Genomic DNA, 25,972 nt, shown 5'->3' on the forward strand with positions numbered 1-25,972 from the left:
AGATATTCAGGAAGATCGTTGGTGAATTTACTCTGAAATCGGGGGCGTAGCTATGACGCTTTATAGTTTGAAGTTATACGTAGTTTGGTGTCCAAGATGGTCCAATAAAAAATTAGAAAATAACTTACCGTACACTATTGATTTTAATAATATGAAAGCACTGAAATATAAAGTCCCTCTACTGATCTGACCACTGATGGACACAGACAGAAAAGGGCCCCTGTGGAAGAACAATATATGGGCCCTTTGCAGTCCCAGAGCTCCTAAAAATACAAAATTGCACCTGCCTTGGAGGTAGAAATTGATGAGAACACAGACTAGAGAAGACTCCTACATAAAAAAGAATATTTTCAGACTTTCCTACCATTATAACCCTCTTCAACTCAGTGGAAGGAGAAAACGACGATATAGGACTTAACTTCATGCAGATCAAAGACCTAGAAAGGCAGTAGAGTAGGCCACCACCACACATGGTCCTTGGCATCTTACTTCTCAAGTCTGGAATGTTGAACCATTAAACTATGGCGGAAACTATGTAGATCCATAGCTAATTGATGGATTACCAACTTCTAAAATGAAACCCTAAAGATCTAGTCATCTACTCATGGCTGGCCTTAGGGAAGAGTGATTATTCATGGTGGCTCAATCGACCTTGCACCTGCAAACCCAACACATAGGCGGGACTCACACATCCGTGTTTCAAGGTCCGAGCACAGACCGTGATGCATAGACTTCCACAGGTCTCCTGACCTGAACATGGCAGCCTCACATATGTCTATGAGGCTTTCAGAAGACCTGCGGCCGGTATGTGCATCATGGTCCGTGCTCTGACCATGACACATGGATGTGTAGATACACTATGGAAAGCAAACTAATAAAAAGTGATGTGTTGGCAACTTTTCTTGTGAACTATATAATTATATTATTTGGGCACTATATGGTAAATCATAAGAGTAGGCTAACAAAAGTACATTACTGGGAGCTATGACCGTGCACGGACCAAATGGAGAAGTACCAGTGCCATTAAAATCAACATTAGCCCCTCCAGATCTATCCTGTAGATCTGAAAGAGTTCTTAGAACATCAATGACATTCGGACCTCATTATTAGTAGGGCCGGTGAGGTGACACTCCCTTTTATGTAGCCGGACTGATTAAAGAACCATCTTATAGTACTTGGACATTATTTATTAATGCTAAAACGCTTCACAATTAGTGTTGAGCGATACTTTCCGATATCGGAAAGTATCGGTATCGGAAAGTATCGGCCGATACCGTCAAAATATCGGATCCAATCCGATACCGATACCCGATCCCAATGCAAGTCAATGGGACGAAAATATCGGAATTAAAATAAACCCTTAATAAACTTGTAGGTTCATTCTACATGAAGGAAAACAACTAAGAATAATGTAGGATGTATTGGGGGACGTGGCGGAGATATTAAAGGGACAGAGGTTTAGCCCAATGTAATAGAATAGCAGGATTTTTTATTTTTTTTTATGAAGTTCGGCGTTAGAAAGAATTTGACTATGTTATTTTTTTTTTTTTTTATGTCAGATATTGATGTTTCACTACTTCCACGCCCTTCACCTTCTTTTTTACTTCTCCCACGCTTTCTTCTTAATTATCCTCATCATCAGCTTCTTTGACATCAACTTCTTCACCTTATTCATCTTCTTCTTCATCTTCTACCTATTATTTTTTGGGTTACATTGTTCATATTCTTTTTATTTTACTATTATCTTCATCATATTCAACTTCTTCATCATATTCTTATTTGTGACAGGCATTCCCGTAGTTGTTATCTATAAAAGTTTGAAGATTACACCTTCCGTTCTGCCTGTCACAAACCAGTTACATTTGTCCGCGTTCAGTTTGGCCTGCAGCATCAGGCTTTATCCAGGGGCACCACGAGGAGGAACGGACTCACCCCCATACACTGCTTAGTCTTCTTCTGCTTATAATTTACATAATATTTTTTTGCTCTGATATTTTGTGTTATGCTTAATGTCCTTCTGCTCTTTGTTCTGCAGCCTCTTGTTCTTCTGCTTCTCGGTCTTCCAGGTCGTCGTCGTCTCCAGGGTCGTCGTCTCCGGGGTCGTCGTCATCGGGGTGGTCTCCGGGGTCGTCGTCATCGGGGTGGTCTTCAGGGTCATCGTCTCCAGGGTCGTCGTCATCACGGTGGTTGTCGTCTCTGGTGTCGTCGTCATCTTAGGGGTGTTCTTCCGGGTCATCGTGTTTAGTCTCTTGAACTTGGAAATGTAGCAGAAGGTACAAGAAGGCTGAGAAAATGCCGAGAACCAGCTGATGGAACTGGAACTCGGATGGCTACCCGAAGGTCCAAGAGCCAATGGAACTACCGAGGACCAGCTGACGTTACTGGAACCCGGTTACTAAGCAGGAGGTACCCGTGCCTGAAAGCACTACCAAGGACCACCTGACGTTGGTGGAACTCGGATACCCAGAGGGAGGCACCTAAGCCAAAGGCTCTGCCCGGAACCAGCTGACGGTACTGGAACCAGGATGGGGAGCAGAAGGTACAAGAGCAAAAGACACTGCCGAGAACCAGCTGACGGTGCTGGAACCCGGATGGGTAGCCGAAGGTCCAAGAGCCAATGGAACTACCGAGGACCAGCTGACGTTACTGGAACCCGGTTACTAAGCAGGAGGTACCCGTGCCTGAAAGCACTACCAAGGACCACCTGACGTTGGTGGAACTCGGATACCCAGAGGGAGGCACCTAAGCCAAAGGCTCTGCCCGGAACCAGCTGACGGTACTGGAACCAGGATGTGGAGCAGAAGGTACAAGAGCAAGTGTCTGCGTGGCTTTTGCAGGACACGTTGCCGGCTGCACAGCAGGGGAACAGCTGGCGGTGCTGGACCCCACTGACACATTGGCGAGGTGTTTGGCTCTGTGCAGCCAGCACTTCCGGACAGCAACGAGCGGTGTTGTAGCCCGGGCTCTGCAGGGGGAGCAGAGTGTAGGCCGAAGCCTACTTGAACCAATTTCAAAGGTAACCTTTAACCCCCCCTCAGGGGTTAGAAAGTAGAAGAGCCACAGCTTATGCAGCAGTAGTGCTGCACAAGTCAAAGGTTGCTCTTTTAATTTCGCTCCTTGCACACGCTGAATGAAACACGTATAACATTTAGCCCTTTATACAGTCAAACTGTGTTGGAGGCGCGAGTTCCCTTTGTAATGAGACGCAGCACAGGTGTCAAGAATCCCACCTTGGTGCTGGGTGCAGCCTCCTGAGCGTTGTTATTTGCTGTACAGGAGTCTGCGCTGTCGTGTTATCCCCTGGCCTAGCGCCGTTAGCGCTGCCCATCTTCTGGCATCATGTAATGTCGGCCGGTGCGGTTCGCGATGCCCATGAATCCCAGCCCCGCAGTGTCTTAACATTGTTAAAACACTGCGGGGCTGGGATTCAGGGCCTGGCGCAGCACATATGTTCGCCTCTCACACTCGGGTCCTTACACCCGCTTCAGACTGTGCGGCGTCATCTGATCCCTTATCGCATGCCACGGCCATGAAGCCGCACAGTCCGAAGAAGGCGGAAGGAGAGGAGGGACAGGCGAACTGATGCACTGATCCTGCCCATCAATCACACCCTCGCAGTCCCAATAAATAAGACACCGAGGGGCGTTGTGTGGGTCAGGGCGGCCGCAGAGGCGCAGGCAGCCAAACCATGATGCCAGAAGACGGGCAGCGCTACCAAGGGGGTTGCAGCGTGTCATTACAAAGGAAAGTCACACCACCGGGACGGTTAAATGGTCACACAGAGGACACATTGCAGACGTGTTTTCAGTTCCACATGTGCGAGGAGAATACGTTTCTGAGCCACCTTGCACACATGCAGCATTACCGCTGTACAAGGTGGCTGGATAACGTAAAAACGCCTGGGGGAGGGGGGACAGGTTCCCTTCAATTTCAGTTCTTGTGTCTGCGTGGCTTTTGCAGGACACGTTGCCGGCTGCACAGCAGGGGAACAGCTGGCGGTGCTGGACCCCACTGTCACATTGGCTGGTGTTTTTCTCTGTGCAGCTAGCACATCTGGGCAAAAACTGGCGGTGTGTTAGAGCCCAGGGACAGCAGGAGGAGGAGCAGGAGGAGGAGGAGCAGGGGGAGGGGAGTGTAGGCCGAAGCCTGCACAGGCGGCAGCTTTGGGTGTGTTGTGTCTGCGTGACTTTTGCAGGACACGTTGCCGGCTACACAGCAGGGGAACAGCTGGCGGTGCTGGACCCCACTGACACATTGGCGAGGTGTTTGGCTCTGTGCAGCCAGCACTTCCGGACAGCAACTAGCGTTGTTGGAGCCCGGGCTCTGCAGGTGGAGCAGAGTGTAGGCCGAAGCCTAATTGAACCGATTTCAAAAGTCACCTTTAACCCCCCCTCAGGGGTTACAAAGTAGAAGAGCCACAGCTTATGCAGCAGCAGTGCTGCGCAAGTCAAAGGTTGCTCTTGTAATTTTTCTCCTTGCACACGCTGAATGGAACACGTATAACATTCAGCCCTTTAGACAGTCAAACTGTGTAATGGAGGCGAGAGTTCCCTTTGTAATGAGACGCAGCACAGGTGTCAAGAATCCCACCTTGGTGCTGGGTGCAGCCTCCCGAGCGTTGTTATTTGCTGTACAGGAGTCTGCGCTGTCGTGTTATCCCCTGGCCTAGCGCCGTTAGCGCTGCCCATCTTCTGGCATCATGTAATGTCGGCCGGTGCGGTTCGCGATGCCCATGAATCCCAGCCCCGCAGTGTCTTAACATTGTTAAAACACTGCGGGGCTGGGATTCAGGGCCTGGCGCAGCACATATGTTCGCCTCTCACACTCGGGTCCTTACACCCGCTTCAGACTGTGCGGCGTCATCTGATCCCTTATCGCATGCCACGGCCATGAAGCCGCACAGTCCGAAGAAGGCGGAAGGAGAGGAGGGACAGGCGAACTGATGCACTGATCCTGCCCATCAATCACACCCTCGCAGTCCCAATAAATAAGACACCGAGGGGCGTTGTGTGGGTCAGGGCGGCCGCAGAGGCGCAGGCAGCCAAACCATGATGCCAGAAGACGGGCAGCGCTACCAAGGGGGTTGCAGCGTGTCATTACAAAGGAAAGTCACACCACCGGGACGGTTAAATGGTCACACAGAGGACACATTGCAGACGTGTTTTCAGTTCCACATGTGCGAGGAGAATACGTTTCTGAGCCACCTTGCACACATGCAGCATTACCGCTGTACAAGGTGGCTGGATAACGTAAAAACGCCTGGGGGAGGGGGGACAGGTTCCCTTCAATTTCAGTTCTTGTGTCTGCGTGGCTTTTGCAGGACACGTTGCCGGCTGCACAGCAGGGGAACAGCTGGCGGTGCTGGACCCCACTGACACATTGGCTGGTGTTTTTCTCTGTGCAGCTAGCACATCTGGGCAAAAACTGGCGGTGTGTTAGAGCCCAGGGACAGCAGGAGGAGGAGCAGGAGGAGGAGGAGCAGGGGGAGGGGAGTGTAGGCCGAAGCCTGCACAGGCGGCAGCTTTGGGTGTGTTGTGTCTGCGTGACTTTTGCAGGACACGTTGCCGGCTACACAGCAGGGGAACAGCTGGCGGTGCTGGACCCCACTGACACATTGGCGAGGTGTTTTTCTCTGTGCAGCTAGCAGTACCGGGCCCCAACTGGCGGTGTTGGAGCCCAGGGTCAGCAGGAGGAGCAGGGGGAGCGGAGTGTAGGCCGAAGCCTGCACTCGAGCAAGTTGAAAGGAAACCTTTAACCCCCCCCCCCCCCCCCAGGCGTTTGTAGCTGAAAGAGCCATTGTGTACAGCACTAATGCTGGAAAAGGTAAACTTAGCTCTTTTAATTATGGTCCTTGCACATGCGGAACCTAACAGTTATGAAATGTGTCCCCTCACAGCGTTAAACCGTCCGGTAGGTGGAACTTTCCTTTGTCGTGTGACGCAGCACAGCCATCATTTTTACCCCCTTGGCGCCGTGCGCCGCCTCCTCAGCGTTGTTTTAATCTGTCCCGGAGCCTGGGCTGTTAGGTTAGCCCTTGGCCATGCACACATTTTGCGCTGCCCGTCTTCTGACATCATTTGGTGTCAGGCTGGCTGCGCCTGTGCGGGTGCGCTGGCCGAGATCCCGCCTCGCAGTGTCGTCTAATGTAATCCCACCGCGGGCCTGTGATCCGTGCCCGTGCGCAGTGCATATCCTCTCCTCTCACTCCCCTCCCTACGGCTTTTTCAGACTGTGCGGTGTCACGGCCGTGGCATGCTATTAGGGACCAGCTGACATCGCACAGTCTGAAGAAGCCGTAGGGAGGGGAGTGAGAGGAGAGGATATGCACTGCGCACGGGCACGGATCACAGGCCCGCGGTGGGATTACATTAGACGACACTGCGAGGCGGGATCTCGACCAGCGCACCCGCACAGGCGCAGCCAGCCTGACACCAAATGAGGTCAGAAGACGGGCAGCGCAACATGTGTGCATGGCCAAGGGCTAACCTAACAGCGCAGGCTCCGGGACAGATTAAAACAACGCTGAGGAGGCGGCGCACGGCGCCAAGGGGGTAAAAATGATGGCTGTGCTGCGTCACACGACAAAGGAAAGTTCCACCTACCGGACGGTTTAACGCTGTGTGGGGACACATTTCATAAGTGTTTGGTTCAGCATGTGCAAGGAGCATCACGAAAAGAGGCACTTTTTCCCTTTGCATCATTACTGCTGCACAAGGTGGCTCCTTCAGTAACAAACGCCTGGGGGGGGGGGGGGTCAGGTTCCCTTACATTTAACTTGTTGTGCCTGCGTGGCGGTCGCAGTACACGTTGCCGTATACACAGCAGGGGAACAGCTGGCGGTGCTGAACCCCACTAACACATTGGCGAGGTGTTTGGCTCTGTGCGTACAGCACTTCTGGACGGCAACTGGCGGTGTTGGAGCCCAGGGGCAGGTGGAGGAGGAGGAGGTTGGAGGAGGTTGGAGGAGGTAGGAGGGATTGCCACACACACAGCAGGGGAACAGCTGACGTTACTGAACCCCAATAACAGAGGAGGGACTGTTGACTGTGCGTACAGCACTTCTGGACGGCAACTGGCGGTGTTGAAGCCCAGGGACGGGTGGAGGAGGAGGAGGTTGGAGGAGGTAGGAGGGATTGCCACACACACAGCAGGGGAACAGCTGACGTTACTGAACCCCAATAACAGAGGAGGGACTGTTGACTGTGCGTACAGCACTTCTGGACGGCAACTGGCGGTGTTGGAGCCCAGGGACGGGTGGAGGAGGAGGAGGTTGGAGGAGGTAGGAGGGATTGCCACACACACAGCAGGGGAACAGCTGACGTTACTGAACCCCAATAACAGAGGAGGGACTGTTGACTGTGCGTACAGCACTTCTGGACGGCAACTGGCGGTGTTGGAGCCCAGGGACGGTTGGAGGAGGAGGAGGTTGGAGGAGGTAGGAGGGATTGCCACACACACAGCAGGGGAACAGCTGACGTTACTGAACCCCAATAACAGAGGAGGGACTGTTGACTGTGCGTACAGCACTTCTGGACGGCAACTGGCGGTGTTGGAGCCCAGGGGCAGGTGGAGGAGGAGGAGGTTGGAGGAGGTAGGAGGAGGTAGGAGGGATTGCCACACACACAGCAGGGGAACAGCTGACGTTACTGAACCCCAATAACAGAGGAGGGACTGTTGACTGTGCGTACAGCACTTCTGGACGGCAACTGGCGGTGTTGGAGCCCAGGGACGGGTGGAGGAGGAGGAGGTTGGAGGAGGTAGGAGGGATTGCCACACACACAGCAGGGGAACAGCTGACGTTACTGAACCCCAATAACAGAGGAGGGACTGTTGACTGTGCGTACAGCACTTCTGGACGGCAACTGGCGGTGTTGGAGCCCAGGGACGGGTGGAGGAGGAGGAGGTTGGAGGAGGTAGGAGGGATTGCCACACACACAGCAGGGGAACAGCTGACGTTACTGAACCCCAATAACAGAGGAGGGACTGTTGACTGTGCGTACAGCACTTCTGGACGGCAACTGGCGGTGTTGGAGCCCAGGGACGGTTGGAGGAGGAGGAGGTTGGAGGAGGTAGGAGGGATTGCCACACACACAGCAGGGGAACAGCTGACGTTACTGAACCCCAATAACAGAGGAGGGACTGTTGACTGTGCGTACAGCACTTCTGGACGGCAACTGGCGGTGTTGGAGCCCAGGGGCAGGTGGAGGAGGAGGAGGTTGGAGGAGGTAGGAGGAGGTAGGAGGGATTGCCACACACACAGCAGGGGAACAGCTGACGTTACTGAACCCCAATAACAGAGGAGGGACTGTTGACTGTGCGTACAGCACTTCTGGACGGCAACTGGCGGTGTTGGAGCCCAGGGACGGGTGGAGGAGGAGGAGGTTGGAGGAGGTAGGAGGGATTGCCACACACACAGCAGGGGAACAGCTGACGTTACTGAACCCCAATAACAGAGGAGGGACTGTTGACTGTGCGTACAGCACTTCTGGACGGCAACTGGCGGTGTTGGAGCCCAGGGACAGGTGGAAAAGCAGAGGAACACAATGTAGGCCGAAGCCTGAGAAAGTCGAAAGGGAACCTTTAACCCCCCCCCAAGGCGTTTGTAGCTGAAAGAGCCAGCTTGTGCAGCACAAAAGATGCAAAAGGAAAAGGTGGCTCTTTTCATCATGCTCCTTGCAAACACAGAACTAAACACTTATAAAATGTGTCCCCTGCAACCGTAAAACCGTCCCGGAGGTGGGACTTTCCTTCGTAATGTGACGCAGCCCAGCCGTCATTCCTACCCCCCCGGCGCCGCGCACCGGCTCCTCAGCGTTGTTTTATTCCGTCAAGGAGCCTGCGCTGTTATGTTATCCCGTGGCCAGGCACACTTAGCGCTGCCCGTCTTCTGGCATCATTTGGTGTCTGGATGGCTGCGCCTGTGCGGCCGCGCTGGCAGAGAGCCCGCCTCGCAGTGTCTTCTGATTTAATCCCACTGGGGGCCTGGGATCCATGGACATGCGCACTGCATATCTGAACCTCCACCTCTCACTCATCTCCCTATGGCTTCTTCAGACTGTGCGGTGTCACGGCCGTGGCATGCTGTTAGGGACCAGCTGACACCGAACAGTCTGAAGAAGCCATAGGGAAATGAGTGAGAGGTGGAGGTTCAGATATGCACTGCGCATGTCCATGGATCCCAGGCCCCCAGTGGGATTAAATCAGAAGACACTGCGAGGCGGGCTCTCTGCCAGCGCGGCCGCACAGGCGCAGCCATCCAGACACCAAATGATGCCAGAAGACGGGCAGCGCTAAGTGTGCCTGGCCACGGGATAACATAACAGCGCAGGCTCCAGGACGGAATAAAACAACGCTGAGGAGCCGGTGCGCGGCGCCGGGGGGGTAGGAATGACGGCTGGGCTGCGTCACATTACGAAGTAAAGTCCCACCTCCGGGACGGTTTTACGGTATCAGTGGACACATTTTATAAGTGTTAAGTTCTGCGTGTGCAAGGAGCTAAACAAAAATAGCTACCTTTTCCTTGGGCAGCATTACTGCTGCACAAGGTGGCTCTTTCAGTAACAAACGCCTTGGGGGGGGGGGGACAGATTCCCTTACATTTCAGTTGTTGTGTCAGCGTGGCGGTCGCATGACACATTGCCGGCTACACAGCTGGGGATCAGCTGACATTACTGAAACCCAATAACACTGGGTCGTATGTTTTGACTGTGCAGACGGCACGTCTGAGCCTCAACTGGCGGTGTTGGAGCCCAGGAATTTAAGTTCAGGTGGTAGAAAGATGAACACAACAGGAGACCTGGATAACGTATACAGTGACCTAATTATTCAATCAGGAGGAGGAGTGGCAAATTCCGGCGAGATCCAGGCCTTGTTCATTTTCAGGAAAGTAAGCCGGTCAACGTTATCGGAGGATAGTCGCATGCGACGGTCAGTTAGTACACCACCTGCAGCACTAAAGACACGTTCCGATAATACACTGGCCGCAGGGCAAGACAGCACCTCCAATGCATACTGGCTTAGCTCTGGCCATGTATCCAGCTTTGAGACCCAAAACTTGAAAGGGGAAGAGCCGTCTGGGAGTACAGCAAGAGGGCAAGACATGTAGTCTGTCACCATCTGACGGAACCGTTGCCTCCTGCTGACTGGAGCCGTCTGTGATGGTGTAGACTTTTGTGGCGGGCACAGAAAACTGTGCCACAGTTCGGCCATACTGGTCTTGCCTTGGGCAGAGGCACTGCTTCTGCTCCCTCTTTGTGCAGAGCCTCCACCACGGCCTGGACGCACTGAGCTGCTTTGGAATGCACTAGCAGCACTTCTCTCAGTTGGAATGGAGAAGATGATGGAATTGACCAGTGTGTCTTGGTACTCCCGCATTTTTCGCTCCCGGTTCAACGGTGTGATGAGGCTTTCTACGTTGTCCCGGTAGCGAGGATCGAGGAGGGTGAACACCCAATAATCAGACATGTTGAGAATGTGGGCGATGCGGCGGTCGTTTCTCAGGCACTGCAGCATGTAATCCACCATGTGCTGCAGACTGCCAACTGCCCAAGAAACGCTGTCCCCTGCTGGAGGCGTGATCTCTGCCCGCTCGTCATCACCCCACCCTCGCTGTACACACTGAGTACTGGACAATTGTGTAACTCCCTCCTCTGGACGGATGTCTTCCTCCTCCATTGACTCCTCCTCATCCTCCTCACAAACGGTCCCCTGCCTACGCGTTTGTGAGGAACCACGTGGCGCTGACTGTCCAGAAGATGATGGAAATGGTGAATCCTCATCCTCCACCTCTTCCACAACATCATCCCTTAGCGCTTGCAGTGATTTTTCAAGCAGGCAGATAAGGGGGACAGTCATGCTGACTAGTGCATCATCTGCACTCGCCATCCGCGTGGAATAATCAAAGGGACGCAAAACCTGGCAGACGTCATTCATAGTGGCCCACTCTGTGGTTGTGAAGTCTGTACGGCGCTGACTGCGACTTTTTTGCGCCTGAAGCAGCTGGTACTCCATTACAGCTTGCTGCTGCTCACACAACCGCTCCAACATATGTAACGTGGAATTCCACCTGGTAGGTAGGTCACATATGATGCGATGTTCCGGCAGGCGGTGTCGGCGCTGCAGAGCCGCAATGCGCGCTTTTGCCGTGCTGGAACGCCGCAAGTGAGCACACTCTAGGCGGACCTTGTGCAGCAGTGCATCAAGATCCGGATAGTCCCTCAAAAAGCTCTGCACGACCAAATTGAGCACATGTGCCAGACATGGGATGTGAGTGAGGTTGCCGAGGCCCAGAGCTGCCACCAGATTTCGGCCATTATCACACACTACCATGCCTGGCTGGAGATTCGCTGGCACAAACCACACATCGCTCTCCTGCTTGATGGCATTGCAGAGCTCCTGCGCTGTGTGGCTACGATTCCCCAAGAAAATTAATTTCAAGACGGCCTGTTGACGTTTGGCCACGGCTGTGCTCATGTCGGTCGTAACAGGTACACGTTCATCACGGGTCCATGTGGAGGTGGACTGTGACGGCTCCTGCAGCGATGATTCTGAGGAACTGGTGTAAGAGGAGGAGTCAATGCGTACAGAATGGATTCCTGCAATCCTTGGAGTGGGCAGGACACGTCCTGCGCCACTCGCACGGTCTGTACCCGGCTCAACGACATTAACCCAATGGGCAGTGAGGGAAAGGTATCGCCCCTGTCCATGTTGACTGGTCCACGCATCGGTGGTGAGGTGGACCTTGCTACTGACGGCGTTCAGTAGCGCGTGTTTTATGTGTCCCTCCACATGCTTCTGCAGGGCAGGGACGGCTTGCCTGCTGAAGTAAAAGCGGCTGGGCACTTTGTACTGTGGGACTGCCAATGACATGAAGTCACGGAAGCTGTCAGTCTCCACCAGCCTGAATGACAGCATTTCCAGTGACAGAAGTTTGGCAATGCCTGCAGTCAGAGCCTGTGCTCGTGGGTGGTTTGACGAGAAAGGCCGCCTTTTCTCCCATGCCTGTACTACCGATGGCTGTAGACTGGGCTGGGAGTGTGTGGATGACTGGGAAAGTGGCGCTGCGGGTGGAATTACAGCGGGTCTCTGGACAACAGGGGCAGAGGTTCTTCCACGGCGATCCTGGGAGGACGCCGAACCAGCTGCGTGTGAGGTAGAGGAAGAGGCAACACGAGCTGAAGAGGTGGTAGCTGCCGCTGTTGGTTGGCCTACCTCTTCAGTGTGTTTTTCTAACTCCGCCGGGTGCCTGTTGCGCACATGTTTCCACATGTTGGAGGTATTGAGGTTGCTGACATTTCGACCTCTTTTGACTTTTTGATGACACACGTTGCATCTGACATAGCAAATGTCATCTGCAACTGTGTCAAAAAAGGACCAGGCACTGCAAGTCTTGGGAGCGCCCTTTTTTGCTTTTGGAAGAGACATGCTCCTAACGGGTGCCAAAGCGGAGGCTGCAGGATCCGCAGTCTTCCCCCTCCCTCTCCCTCTTTGGGCCGTACGGGGAATCTCTTCCTCAGAGCTGCTCCCACCACCTTCCTGTCCCTCACGCCAAGATGGGTCGAGGACCTCATCATCTACACTACCCTCTGCCCCCAACTGCTCCTCCTGGGTAGTCTCAGCAGCAGAGCACGCACCAGTAAGTGGCACCTGAGTGTCATCATCAGCTGATGCGGCCTGCGATGTGGTGACCGGAGCCACTGGCCCACCCGCCTCTTCAGAGGAAGACAGAAAAAGCTGTTGGGCATCACTGCACCCTGCCTCTTCTTCCATTTCTCCAATGCTGCTTGGCTGGCCCCCTGTTTCCAAGCCAAGAGATTCAGAGAACAGAAGTAGAGACGGCTCCTGTCCTGGGCTCTCTGTCTGCCTGGGCAATTTGGCAGGTGGTGAAGAGACAGATGGCTGCTCTCCAGTGCTCTGTGTCTGAGAGGATGTGGCACTAATGGAAGTTGATGCATTAGCTGCCATCCATCCGACAACAGCTTCAATTTGTTCTTCACGCAGCAGCGGTGTACGGCGCTCGGACACAAAGCTTCGCATGAACGACTGTTGCCTGGTGAAAGTGGGTGCTGATGAGTCACCGGTGCCCGCAGCAGGCACAGAATCCCCACGTCCCCTCCCTGCTCCGCGACGGCTCCCACGCCCCCGTGCCTTACTCACTGCCTTCTTCATCTTGGTTGACTGATAAAGATAAGCAGAAAAGTACTAACGGATTTGTGTGCTTATTCCTGAGCAACTCCTCCTAACAGGTATAAGAAGCACTAATTATCTAAAGTGTGGACTAGACACAAATATGAGCTAATGTGGCCTACAGAAATGTAAAGTGGTGTAACTGGTGTGTTTGGTGAACTTTATTATTTATTTATTTTTTGGGGGCTGAACTGACAACAGATAGAGCTGCAGTCACACGGAGACCGTGCAGACAGACGTAAACGGCGCTACAAGGCCCAAAAACCCTCCTCTACTTTATCCTATGTAGTGTTTTTCCACAAATTAGCTGGAGACGGGTGGAAAGACACTAATAGGATTTTTTTGAATAAATTAGCAGCAGACTACACTATTTTGAAAAAAAAGAAAATTGATTTGGCGGTATGACGCAGTGAAAAACCCTGAGCTGGAGACAACCAGGCTATAGCTGCTCACAGATTACAGGGCGAGCTGCAGTCACACGGAGACCGTGCAGACAGCCGTAAACGGCGCTGCAAGGCCCAAAAACCCTCCTCTACTTTATCCTATGTAGTGTTTTTCCACAAATTAGCTGGAGACGGGTGGAAAGACACTAATAGGATTTTTTTAAATTAATTAGCAGCAGACTACACTACTTTGAAAAAAAAGAAAATTGATTTGGCGGTATGACGCAGTGAAAAACCCTGAGCTGGAGACAACCAGGCTATAGCTGCTCACAGATTACAGGGCGAGCTGCAGTCACACGGAGACCGTGCAGACAGCCGTAAACGGCGCTGCAAGGCCCAAAAACCCTCCTCTACTTTATCCTATGTAGTGTTTTTCCACAAATTAGCTGGAGACGGGTGGAAAGACACTAATAGGATTTTTTTAAATTAATTAGCAGCAGACTACACTACTTTGAAAAAAAAGAAAATTGATTTGGCGGTATGACGCAGTGAAAAACCCTGAGCTGGAGACAACCAGGCTACAGCTGCTCACAGATTACAGGGCGAGCTGCAGTCACACGGAGACCGTGCAGACAGCCGTAAACGGCGCTGCAAGGCCCAAAAACCCTCCTCTACTTTATCCTATGTAGTGTTTTTCCACAAATTAGCTGGAGACGGGTGGAAAGACACTAATAGGATTTTTTTAAATTAATTAGCAGCAGACTACACTACTTTGAAAAAAAAGAAAATTGATTTGGCGGTATGACGCAGTGAAAAACCCTGAGCTGGAGACAACCAGGCTACAGCTGCTCACAGATTACAGGGCGAGCTGCAGTCACACGGAGACCGTGCAGACAGCCGTAAACGGCGCTGCAAGGCCCAAAAACCCTCCTCTACTTTATCCTATGTAGTGTTTTTCCACAAATTAGCTGGAGACGGGTGGAAAGACACTAATAGGATTTTTTTGAATAAATTAGCAGCAGACTACACTACTTGGGAAAAAAAAAAAAAAAAGGAACAGTATGAGGCAATGAACCACCCTCCCTGAACTGAATACAACCAACTATGGATGGCCTATGTGGCTGCACTCAGACTGGAGACTGGGCTGCACTCACACACACACACACACAGACCCTGCAGATCGCTGTGAAAACAGCGCTACAAGGCAAAAGCAAGGTGAATAGTAGGTGAACACAGCGGTTGCTAAATTAGCCTTTGGAAAGCACAAAGAAGCAAATCGCTATCTCTAAACTGTCCCTCAGTCAGCAAACAGCGTCCTGTCACTAACTGAATTCACAGCAGAGTGATCGCAAAATGGCGCCAGCGACTTTTAAACTGCATCATGACATCATTACACCAGCCAATCACAGCCTTGCCAGTAGTTTCATGCCCTCCATGCTAAACAGGATGTGCCCACACTTGGAATCAATCTCATTGGCTGAATTTCTGCTTTTTGAATCTTAGAACTTCCGATTCCGGTATCCGATACGCGGCAAGTATCGGAATCCCGGTATCGGAATTCCGATACCGCAAGTATCGGCCGATACCCGATACTTGCGGTATCGGAATGCTCAACACTATTCACAATGCGAAGACATTTTATTACCTGGCATTGACTACAGCACAAATGAAATAACTTAGAATAAACTCTTAGTCATTACCTCAAGAAAATGCTCTGCTTGTTGTTCGCGATCCAACTTTCTTGATGTCGTGGTAATGAGACCTAAAGGAAAGAAAAAAAAAGACAACGTTTCACTTTCTTCTATAATCTTCAGCATAAGGGTTGGAAAATTTGTCATTAAGTCATTTATGGCTGTAGAAATATCACGGCTCGAAGACTCTTAGATCCATGCAAAGCATAATGGCCAATCGCGGCACCGTTTAACCCCTTTCTTTTACGACTGTCACTAAAGTGTATTATTAGGATGTACGGAAGGTGGTGTAGAATTGGTCAAGTTTCTGACATTTTATGGTTTCGGCCTTCGAAAAGGCTCTAAATGGCGTGGTTGCACTGGAGACAACAGAGATGATCAAGTGATCGCTGGGTCAAGTTTCTGGCATATTATGAATTCTGCATCTGAAATGGCTCTAAATGGTGTGGTTGCATTGGAGATGACAGGGATGATCAAGTGATCGCTGGGTCAAGTTTCTGGCACGTTATGATTTCTGCCTCTGAAAAGGCTCTAATTGACATGGTTGCATTAGAGACAGCAGAGATGATCAAGTGATTGCTAGGTCAAGTTTTTGGCATGTTATGATTTCTGCCTCTGAAAAGGCTCTAATTGGCATGGTTGCATTAGAGACAGCAGAGATGATCAAGTGATTGCTAGGTCAAGTTTTTGGCATGTTATGATTTCTGCCTCTGAAAAGGCTCTAATTGGCATGGTTGCATTAGAGACAGCAGAGATGATCAAGTGATCTCTTGGTCAAGATTATGGCATTTTATGGTTTCTGCCTCAGAAATGGCGTGGTTGCACTGGAGACAGAAGAGATGATCAAGCGATCGCTGGGTCATACTATTATTTTATTCAATTACTATTTATTACAAATGGGTTTGTAGCTTTTTTTCTGATGTCTTATTTTGCAATTTATTATACATTTTTTGCTTTGTTTTGCATTTTATAGTATATATACTACTTTTTGCCTTACTCTATTGTGATGCCAATTTTTTTTGCCACCTAATGTCATCACCCTAGTCTACACATTTTTTAAATATACCGTAATTGATGCAATAAAATATATTTTATTTTTCTACTCTTTGGGTCTTCTTTGCTTTTTTTCTACATGCTTCTATGTTATTATTCGATGAGTTGAACCTCTTTTCCTTTCTCGGTAAGGGCACATTATATATTTATTACACATAAAGATCTGATGCATGTAATGCAAATTGATAGATTCATCTAGGATCATTTTCATGTGTCTCAATTTCGCAGTTTTCAGGGTTGATTCGCATTCATGTTACAACATTTTAAGGTAAGGGAGGAATGTGTCAATGGGTCTAGTCTTCAAAAATGCGGGTGACTTTTACCAAACATTTTCTCAACTAAAATCTCCATACCTAAGGCCATGCCTTTGAGTTTTACCAACCTGACATTTCAATAGAGTTGGATTTATATTCCGGTTTTCCGCCAATACTCCAGAGACAAACTGACAATGGGGACAGTGATGATAATGTCTGTAAAGCGCTACAGAATATGATTGCGCTATAAAAACGAGTAAAATAAAAAAATACATGTACACAAGTATCTATTATTGGTTTCAAGCAAAAGTAAAAATAAGGTAAATTGTACAAAGTATCAGGCTTTGCAGACAATGATCTATTCTGAAATGCTCGGAGTAACCGGGGGGCAAACTGTCCAAACAATATCCTAGTAATAAACGGAAAACATAACTGTCAGGAGCTAATGTACCGGCTGCATCGGCTTAATCTTAATAATTCACATACTCGGACTCTGTCTGTGGCTAAACGTGGTAGGAAAGAACAAAATGGATCAAAACGGAGAATCACATGTGGGAATACTGGAGAAGTACTGGAAGATCTTCATAAAAATATAAAAATCTCTACTGAGATATTAGCAGTTTAAGTCTTATTGCGCCGGCGCCCCTATGATTACATCTTTTGCTCCTATGATTTAATCTGTGAAATTTGCCCTAATGGTATTTTGTATTATATGTGATGGAATATACTGCTCCAGTAACAGAAACCTGATGTTTATAGGGTAGGGAACCCACACAGGTCAATAGGAATGCATTTTATAGGGGATCTGAGGTAAGAAGCGGCTGCTCCCACTACTGTCCACCCTGTCTGTCTGATCTAATACTGGATTTACCATGGGTGCTGAGGTAAGAAGAGACTGCTCACACTGCTGTCCACCCTGTCTAATACTGGAGATATCAGGAGTACTGAGGTAAGGGGAGGCTGCTCACACTGCTGTCCACCCTGTCTATCTGATCTAGTACTGGAGATAGCAGGGGTGCTGAGGTAAGAAGAGACTGCTCACACTGCTGGCCACCCTATCTAATACTGGAGATATCAGGAGTGCTGAGGTAAGAAGAGACTGCTCACACTGCTGTCCACCCTGTCTATCTGATCTAATACTGGAGATACCAGGGGTGCTGAGGTAAGAAGCGGCTGCTCACATGGCTCTCCTCCCTGTCTATCTAATCTAATACTGGAGATACCAGAGGTGCTGAGGTAAGAATAGGCTGCTCACACTGCTGTCCTCCCTGTCTATCTGATCTAATACTGGACATACCAGGGATATGAGGTAAGAAGAGGCTAGTCACACTGCTGTCCACCATGTCTATCTGATCTAATACTGGACATACCAGGGATATGAGGTAAGAAGAGGCTGCTCACACTGCTGTCCACCCTGTCTATCTGATCTAATACTGGAGATACCAGAGGTGTTGAGGTAAGAATAGGCTGCTCACACTGCTGCCCACGCTGTCTATCTGATCTAATACTGGAGATACCAGGGGTGCTGAGGTAAGAAGAGGCTGCTCACACTGCTGTCCACCCTGTCTATCTGATCTAATAATGGAGATACCAGGGGTACTGAGGTAAGAAGAGGCTGCTCACACTGCTGTCCAACCTGTGTATCTGATCTAATACTGGAGATACCAGGGGTGCTGAGGTAAGAAGAGGCTGCTCACTGCTGTCCACCCAGTGTATCTGATCTAATACTGGAGGTACCAGAGGTGCTGGGGTAAGAAAAGGCTGCTCACACTGCAGTCCACCCTGTCTATCTGATCTAATACTGGAGATACCAGGGGTACTGAGGTAAGAAGAGGCTGCTCACACTGCTGTCCACCCAGTGTATCTGATCTAATACTGTAGGTACCAGAGGTGCTGGGGTAAGAAGAGGCTGCTCACACTGCTGTCCTCTCCGTCTATCTGATCTAGTACTGAAGATACCAGGGTTGCCGAGGTAAGAAGAGGCTGCTCACACTACTGTCCTCCCTGTCTATCTGATCTAATACTGGAGATACCAGGGGTGCTGAGGTAAGAAGCGGCTGCTCACATGGCTCTCCTCCCTGTCTATCTAATCTAATACTGGAGATACCAGAGGTGCTGAGGTAAGAATAGGCTGCTCACACTGCTGTCCTCCCTGTCTGTCTGATCTAATACTGGAGATACCAGAGGTGCTGAGGTAAGAAGAGGCTGCTCACACTGCTGCCCACCCTGTCTATCTGATCTAATACTGGAGATACCAGGGGTGCTGAGGTAAGAAGAGGCTGCTCACACTGCTGTCCACCCTGTCTATCAGATCTAATACTGGAGATACCAGGGGTACTGAGGTAAGAAGAGGCTGCTCACACTGCTGTCCAACCTGTGTATCTGATCTAATACTGGAGATACCAGGGGTGCTGAGGTAAGAAGAGGCTGCTCACTGCTGTCCACCCAGTGTATCTGATCTAATACTGGAGGTACCAGAGGTGCTGGGGTAAGAAAAGGCTGCTCACACTGCAGTCCACCCTGTCTATCTGATCTAATACTGGAGATACCAGGGGTACTGAGGTAAGAAGAGGCTGCTCACACTGCTGTCCACCCTGTGTATCTGATCTAATACTGGAGATACCAGGGGTGCTGAGGTAAGAAGAGGCTGCTCACACTGCTGTCCACCCTGTGTATCTGATCTAATACTGGAGATACCAGGGGTGCTGAGGTAAGAAGAGGCTGCTCACACTGCTGTCCTCCCTGTCTATCTGATCTAATACTGGAGCTACCACGGATATGAGATAAAATGCTGCTCACACTTCTGTCCAACCTGTTTATCTGATCTAATACTAGCAATATCAGGGATATGAGGTAAGAAGAGGCTAGTCACACTGCTGTCCACCATGTCTATCTGATCTAATACTGGACATACCAGGGATATGAGGTAAGAAGAGGCTGCTCACACTGCTGTCCACCCTGTCTATCTGATCTAATGCTGGAGATACCAGGTGTGCTGAGGGAAGAAGAGGCTGCTCACACTAATGTCCACCCTGTCTACCTGATCTAATACTGGAGATACCAAGGATATGAGATAAGAAGAGGCTGCTCACACTGCTGTCCACCCCGCCTATCTGATCTGGAAATACCAGGGGTGCTGGGTTAAGAAGAGGCTGCTCACACTGCTTTTCAATTCAATTCAACTATTTTAAATTTTGAGCAACTGGTGTGACCTGGAGATAATCTATTCTACATATAACCTAAGCCTATACCACGCTACCTCCAGGTCACACAGGAGAGCTTCTTACAGAGTCCTATCAACAATCTAGCACATTTACAATGTGGAGGAGATTGGCCAGGTTGCATGTGATATGTACCCAAAACTTTAATAGGGTTGGCTTTTTGTGTCTTACATGTTGAGGTCACGACTCCATTTACCATAATTGGATGTGAAGTCGCAAAGTGACATTGTGATCACCCTGTTGGACAACCACAGATGCTATATAGCCCTTTCCGTAAATAAGTATGGTAATATAGGTAAGGGAAGCAATATTTTTTCAAAATTTGACTCATAATCGGACTCATTACTTTTCAGATGAAAGCCGCCTGGTGGCATGAAACTAATTCATTATTGTAGCATCATACGGTGGCTGCTATATGTTTGTAAATGATTGCAATGACAGTGGTGATAAACCCCATTACCAAACCTGGCCAGATTTTGACGGCAGATACTAATGCCGTGTGTCACAGCGAAAAGCCACTTTATTTCTGCGCTGTGTCCAGAGTCTGCCTTTTAATTAAAACACATATTTTCCGCTTCTAAATGAAACAAACGTCATTTGCGAGCGGCGATCTGCGGTACAGCAAATTCCAGATGGAGATGCTGCGTGTGCCAAAAATTTCTACGGAACACCGTGCAAGGACGCAATTTTTGCATTTCATTTTTCCTAACTAAGTATTGATCATTGCAAAAGGGGGGGAGGGACGCACTTTATTTAACGCTGCAAAAGGAAACTCAAGGAGACTTTGAAAAGCTTAAGAGGTCAGCTGAAAGGACCTCGAGGAGCCGCTCATTGGAGCCGTTAGACCAGCGGCGCTCCTTTCATTCAGCACACAAAACCCCCCAAACAAAGGCCGAGACAGAAATGGGGGCCGAGCCACCTGTTGCCCATTACATCATCAGCCAAGATGAAACATTTTTTTTGCAAAAGGGAGAAGGCAGGATAATTCAGATGCCTCATTGAATATAATCCTCTGCCCAGAAATAAGCGCCGGGTGCTTCACAGCTCCGCTCCATCCGAATTAAGTAAATCCTGACCCTCCATAAAAGATGGCAAATATTCTGGGTAGGGATACAGCACAGGACAAAAACAAGGGAGAAGGAATTATGAGGCTAGGTTCACATGTTATATAATTGGTGCAGATTTTATGGGTAAAATCCACAGTATTTTACAGTACTAGGCAAAATGGTGAGTTTTAACTGATCATCGTCCACACGCTACTTTTTTTGGGGGGAGGGATGCAAAGTCCTTGGGGAAATTAGATTTTTCTTTTTTTTTAATTCGAAGCATGTCAGTTCTTACAGCAGAATCAGTGGGGATTTCACCCTTTGCAAAATCCACATGTATTCTACATGATTCTGCTGGAGGTACACAGGGGAAATATTCCCACCCAATAAGTAACATGCCTTTTGAAGCAGTTTTTACCCGTTCATTTTAATGGTGTTCCTGAAATCCACTGGACTGACAATGTTCTGCCAATTTTTGGGGGCATGAATAAATAGGTAACTATGTCCACAGTTTTGTTGCGGAAATGATGCCGATTTCGATTGATAAATCCATGTCTGAAATCTGCACGGTGTCTATTCAACAAACGTTGAGTTTCTGCAACAGAAATAAACATGCTGCGGTTTCTCACCAAAAACAAACAAAGAAAAAAATACAACATGTCGATGAGATCAACTTAAAGAGTAATCTTTTTTGTTTTTGCTGGGTAATCTGACAGTATGATAAAGAGGCTGAGACCCTGATTCCAGCAATGTATCACTTACTGGCCTGCATGCTGTCATTTGGAAACCATCACAGTTTTCTCTGCAGCAGAGCTCCGAATGCTGAGCCTTGTATAACCACGCCCACACCACTGATTGGCTGCTTCCTGTGTATACTGTATATTGACAGAAAGCTGCTAATCAGTGATGAGGCAGAGGTTGGACCAGGAGGCACCAGACACCTAGTCCTTTAGTAATAATCTGATGATAAAACACTGATTTTAATTGAAATAGCAAAACATAGCTCAGTAAGTGACACATCGCTGGGATCAGTGTCTCAGCCCCTACATCATGTTGCTCTTAGATTACATAGCAAAACCTGCTGACAGATTCCCTTTAAAAGTCATTCACTTTGTTGGTACTGTAAAATGCTTTTGAATGAATTTGTGGAAATCCCTCCTTTAGGACAAGTTCTGATTTAATGGTGCTTAAATAGGACCTCAATCTGACCCCAACATACAACCTCATATGTGTCTATGAGGCTGTTAGTTTGGGACGGGAGACCAAGGGTCAGTCTGGGCATTGCGGTTCATATATCGACTATGAAATATGCCGGTCTAAAAGTGATCTCCACTTAGAACATAAAACTTTCCCCAATTTTCCCCCTTGCATACGATACATAGATTGCAATCTTCCTTTCTTGTCTGCACTTTTACCACCTTGCTTTCTGATGTTTTGTTAATCTATGACATTGAATCTTCGTTCCACCCTTAGGCCTCATTCAGACGTCCGATCTTTCCACGTACGAGAAAAACGGACCGATGATTCTGATCAGAGTTTGGTTCGAGTGTCATCCAACTTTCTTGTACGAAGAGAAATTTAAAAAAACAAAAGTTTTCCACCTTCTCCTTCCTGAGAGTCCGTGAAAATCGTCATCTGAGTCCGATTTTTTTCACGGACCCATTGACCTGCATTGTCGATTTTGATCCGACCCTTGGATAAATATCGGACATGTCTCCGTGAAAAAAAATCAAGGACATGGAAATGTCCTCATAGACTATCCCAGGTGTGAGTGCTACCCGTGAAAATCACTCGTCACCTTGGACATGTGCATGAGACTTCACACAGTTTCCACCTTTCCAGATGAAGAAATGGAATTAAATTGAGAGGGAGAAGGTATAGATTAGACATTAGGAAAAAAAAATTGACAGTGAGGGTGATCAATGAGTGGAACAGAATGCCACGAGAGGTGGTGAGTTCTCCTTCCATGGAAGTCTTCAAACAGAGGCTGGACAGACATCTGTCTGAGATGGGTTAGTGAATCCTGCACTGAGAATTGGTTGGACACGATGACCCTGGAGGTCCCTTCCAACTCTAACATTCTAGGATTCTAAGATATCTTCTCTGATCAATGAGGGTCTCAAACCTACCAACATTTTACATGCAAAGCCTTGCACAATGAAATATTCCTTTTGGCGTGTCATTTTTCCTGGACGACTCCTCTTGTCTTCCAATTTTTGGGACTGTCTCAATAAAATCGAGTTATAAGAGGCTGTTGAGTTTGGATCAGTAGATCCGAGACCGGTCTGGAAATCACGGTCATCCTCGGACCGTGAAGCACCAATGTTTTAACGAAACCTTCGTCCGTCCTTCTGATTTCATGACTCCACTTGATTCCCCGTCACCGCAGCCTTCCCTGGCTCTTCAGAGCTCGTCAGCGTAGGAGGCCGATGGCGGAGACATTGTTCTGTCAGGAGGACAGGACGGCTTTTTCAGCCCTGTCATCACACTCACAGTTGTGAACCGTAATGACTCCTGGCAGACGCTCCTCTCATCTATTGCAGCTTTATTAGCAAGCTGTCAGGACATGGGAACGTTCAGCAAAAACAATTTAGGGGCCAGATAGGAGAATAGATGAGGTAAACACTGTATTTTATGTAAATATGGCACCACAGCTAACCATCGCTATAACCGTACCAATATGAATCTCACCGACTCTTATTTCCCTCTACATTGTGAGCTGTAACCTGAAATTAAAAGGCTGTCAAAAATTTGGAAAAACTTGGCCGAACAGCCCCACACCCATCTTCTGGTTTTGTTTGGTATTGCAGTTTCTTTGAAAAGAATTGGGCGGACCAGCAATACCAGACACAACCTGGGGTCGGGTGGGGGCGCAGGTTTTCTGCACTGTCGGGACTTTCTTTTAGGCCGGCGTCACACTAGCGAGTTTTACGGACGTATGAGAGGTGCAGAAACTACGGATTGCATACGGTACAATGATTCTCTATGGCCCAGCTCCTATCTGCCGTATTTTACTGATCCGTATTATACGGTCTTGTACAGCTGTAGAAAATCGCAGCATGCTGCGTTTGTCACCGTATTGCGCAAAAAAATCACCAATGAAAGTCTATGGGGGCGAGAAAAATACGGATTACACACGGACCATGCATGTGACTTGCGAGAAATACGCAGCGGTGTTCTCTAGAAAAGCCGGCAATTCAGTGCGGTGTACAGTAAAATAACACTGACAGAATAGAAAAGGTAGAATAAATGTCTACACATAGAATAGGTATATACACTCACTGGCCACTTTATTAGGTACACCTGTCCAACTTCTTGTTAACACTTAATTTCTAATCAGCCAATCACATGGCGGCAACTCAGTGCATTTAGGCATGTAGACATGGTCAAGACAATCTCCTGCAGTTCAAACCGAGCATCAGTATGGGGAAGAAAGGTGATTTGAGTGCCTTTGAACGTGGCATGGTTGTTGGTGCCAGAAGGGCTGGTCTGAGTATTTCAGAAACTGCTGATCTACTGGGATTTTCACGCACAACCATCTCTAGGGTTTACAGAGAATGGCCCGAAAAAGAAAAAAAATCCAGTGAGCGGCAGTTCTGTGGGCGGAAATGCCTTGTTGATGCCAGAGGTCAGAGGAGAATGGGCAGACTGGTTCGAGCTGATAGAAAGGCAACAGTGACTCAAATCGCCACCCGTTACAACCAAGGTAGGCCTAAGAGCATCTCTGAACGCACAGTGCGTCGAACTTTGAGGCAGATGGGCTACAGCAGCAGAAGACCACACCGGGTACCACTCCTTTCAGCTAAGAACAGGAAACTGAGGCTACAATTTGTACAAGCTCATCGAAATTGGACAGTAGAAGATTGGAAAAACGTTGCTTGGTCTGATGAGTCTCGATTTCTGCTGCGACATTCGGATGGTAGGGTCAGAATTTGGCGTAAACAACATGAAAGCATGGATCCATCCTGCCTTGTATGGAGCATCTTTGGGATGTGCAGCCGACAAATCTGCGGCAACTGTGTGATGCCATCATGTCAATATGGACCAAAATCTCTGAGGAATGCTTCCAGCACCTTGTTGAATCTATGCCACGAAGAATTGAGGCAGTTCTGAAGGCAAAAGGGGTCCAACCCGTTACTAGCATGGTGTACCTAATAAAGTGGCCGGTGAGTGTATATATATATTTATATTTCATACAGCGCTGGATATCATAAAAGCAGGTAATTCAATTGCCGGCTTTTGCTCTCTCCTTCCCAAACCCGACAGGATATGAGACATGGGTTACATACAGTAAACCATCTCATATCCCTTCTTTTATTACATATTCCACACTACTAATGTTAGTAGTGTGTATGTGCAAAATTTGGCCCTCTAGCTATTAAATTAAAGGATTAAATCGCGGAAAGAATTGGCGTGGGCTCCCGCGCAATTTTCTCCGCCAGAGTGGTAAAGCCAGTGACTGAGGGCAGATATTAATAGCCTAGAGAGGGTCCATGGTTATTGGCCCCCCCTGGCTACAAACATCTGCCCCCAGCCACCACCGAAAAGGCACATCTGTAAGATGCGCCTATTCTGGCACTTGGCCACTCTCTTCCCACTCCCGTGTAGCGGTGGGATATGGGGTAATGAAGGGTTAATGTCACCTTGCTATTGTAAGGTGACATTAAGCCAGATTAATAATGGAGAGGCGTCAATTATGACACCTATCCATTATTAATCCAATAGCACAAAATGGTTAATAAAACACACACACACACATTATTAAAAAGTACTTTAATGAAATAAAGACACAGGGTGTTTTAATATTTTATTAGACTCTTAATCCACCTGAAGACCCTTGTTCTGTAAAAAAGGAAAAATAAAAAAACAACAATATCCCATACCTTCCGTCGTTCTGGTCACGTCCCACGAAGTAAATCCATCTGAAGGGGTTAAAGCATTTTACACCCAGGAGCTCTGCTAAAGCAGCTGTTCTCCTGGTTGTAAAAAGATGGGGAATGAATGGAGTGCAGGGGAATGTCCTGTAGTTACTTTGAGTCGCGGTGATGCACCCTCTGCTGGATGTCCTCGCTGGAATCAGGGTCTCTGCCCCTACATCATGCTGCTTTCAGATGGGGCAGCAAAAACTTGCTAAATGAC

The 25,972-nt window shown here is 48.8% G+C and overlaps 1 protein-coding gene across 8 annotated transcripts in view; it reads right to left on the reverse strand.

The window, feature by feature from the left end:
- FAT3 (FAT atypical cadherin 3) overlaps window positions 1-25,972 on the reverse strand; it is a 711,071-nt gene that overhangs the window by 250,532 nt on the left and 434,567 nt on the right. For all 8 annotated transcript variants that reach the window (XM_077298543.1, XM_077298546.1, XM_077298544.1 and 5 more), the window contains one exon: window positions 15,269-15,330. In XM_077298543.1, the coding sequence (XP_077154658.1) occupies window positions 15,269-15,330 (62 nt within the window). The remainder of the gene's footprint in view (window positions 1-15,268; window positions 15,331-25,972) is intronic.

This window comes from Ranitomeya variabilis, chromosome 3 (genome assembly GCF_051348905.1).
Source record: "Ranitomeya variabilis isolate aRanVar5 chromosome 3, aRanVar5.hap1, whole genome shotgun sequence".
NCBI lineage: Eukaryota > Metazoa > Chordata > Amphibia > Anura > Dendrobatidae > Ranitomeya > Ranitomeya variabilis.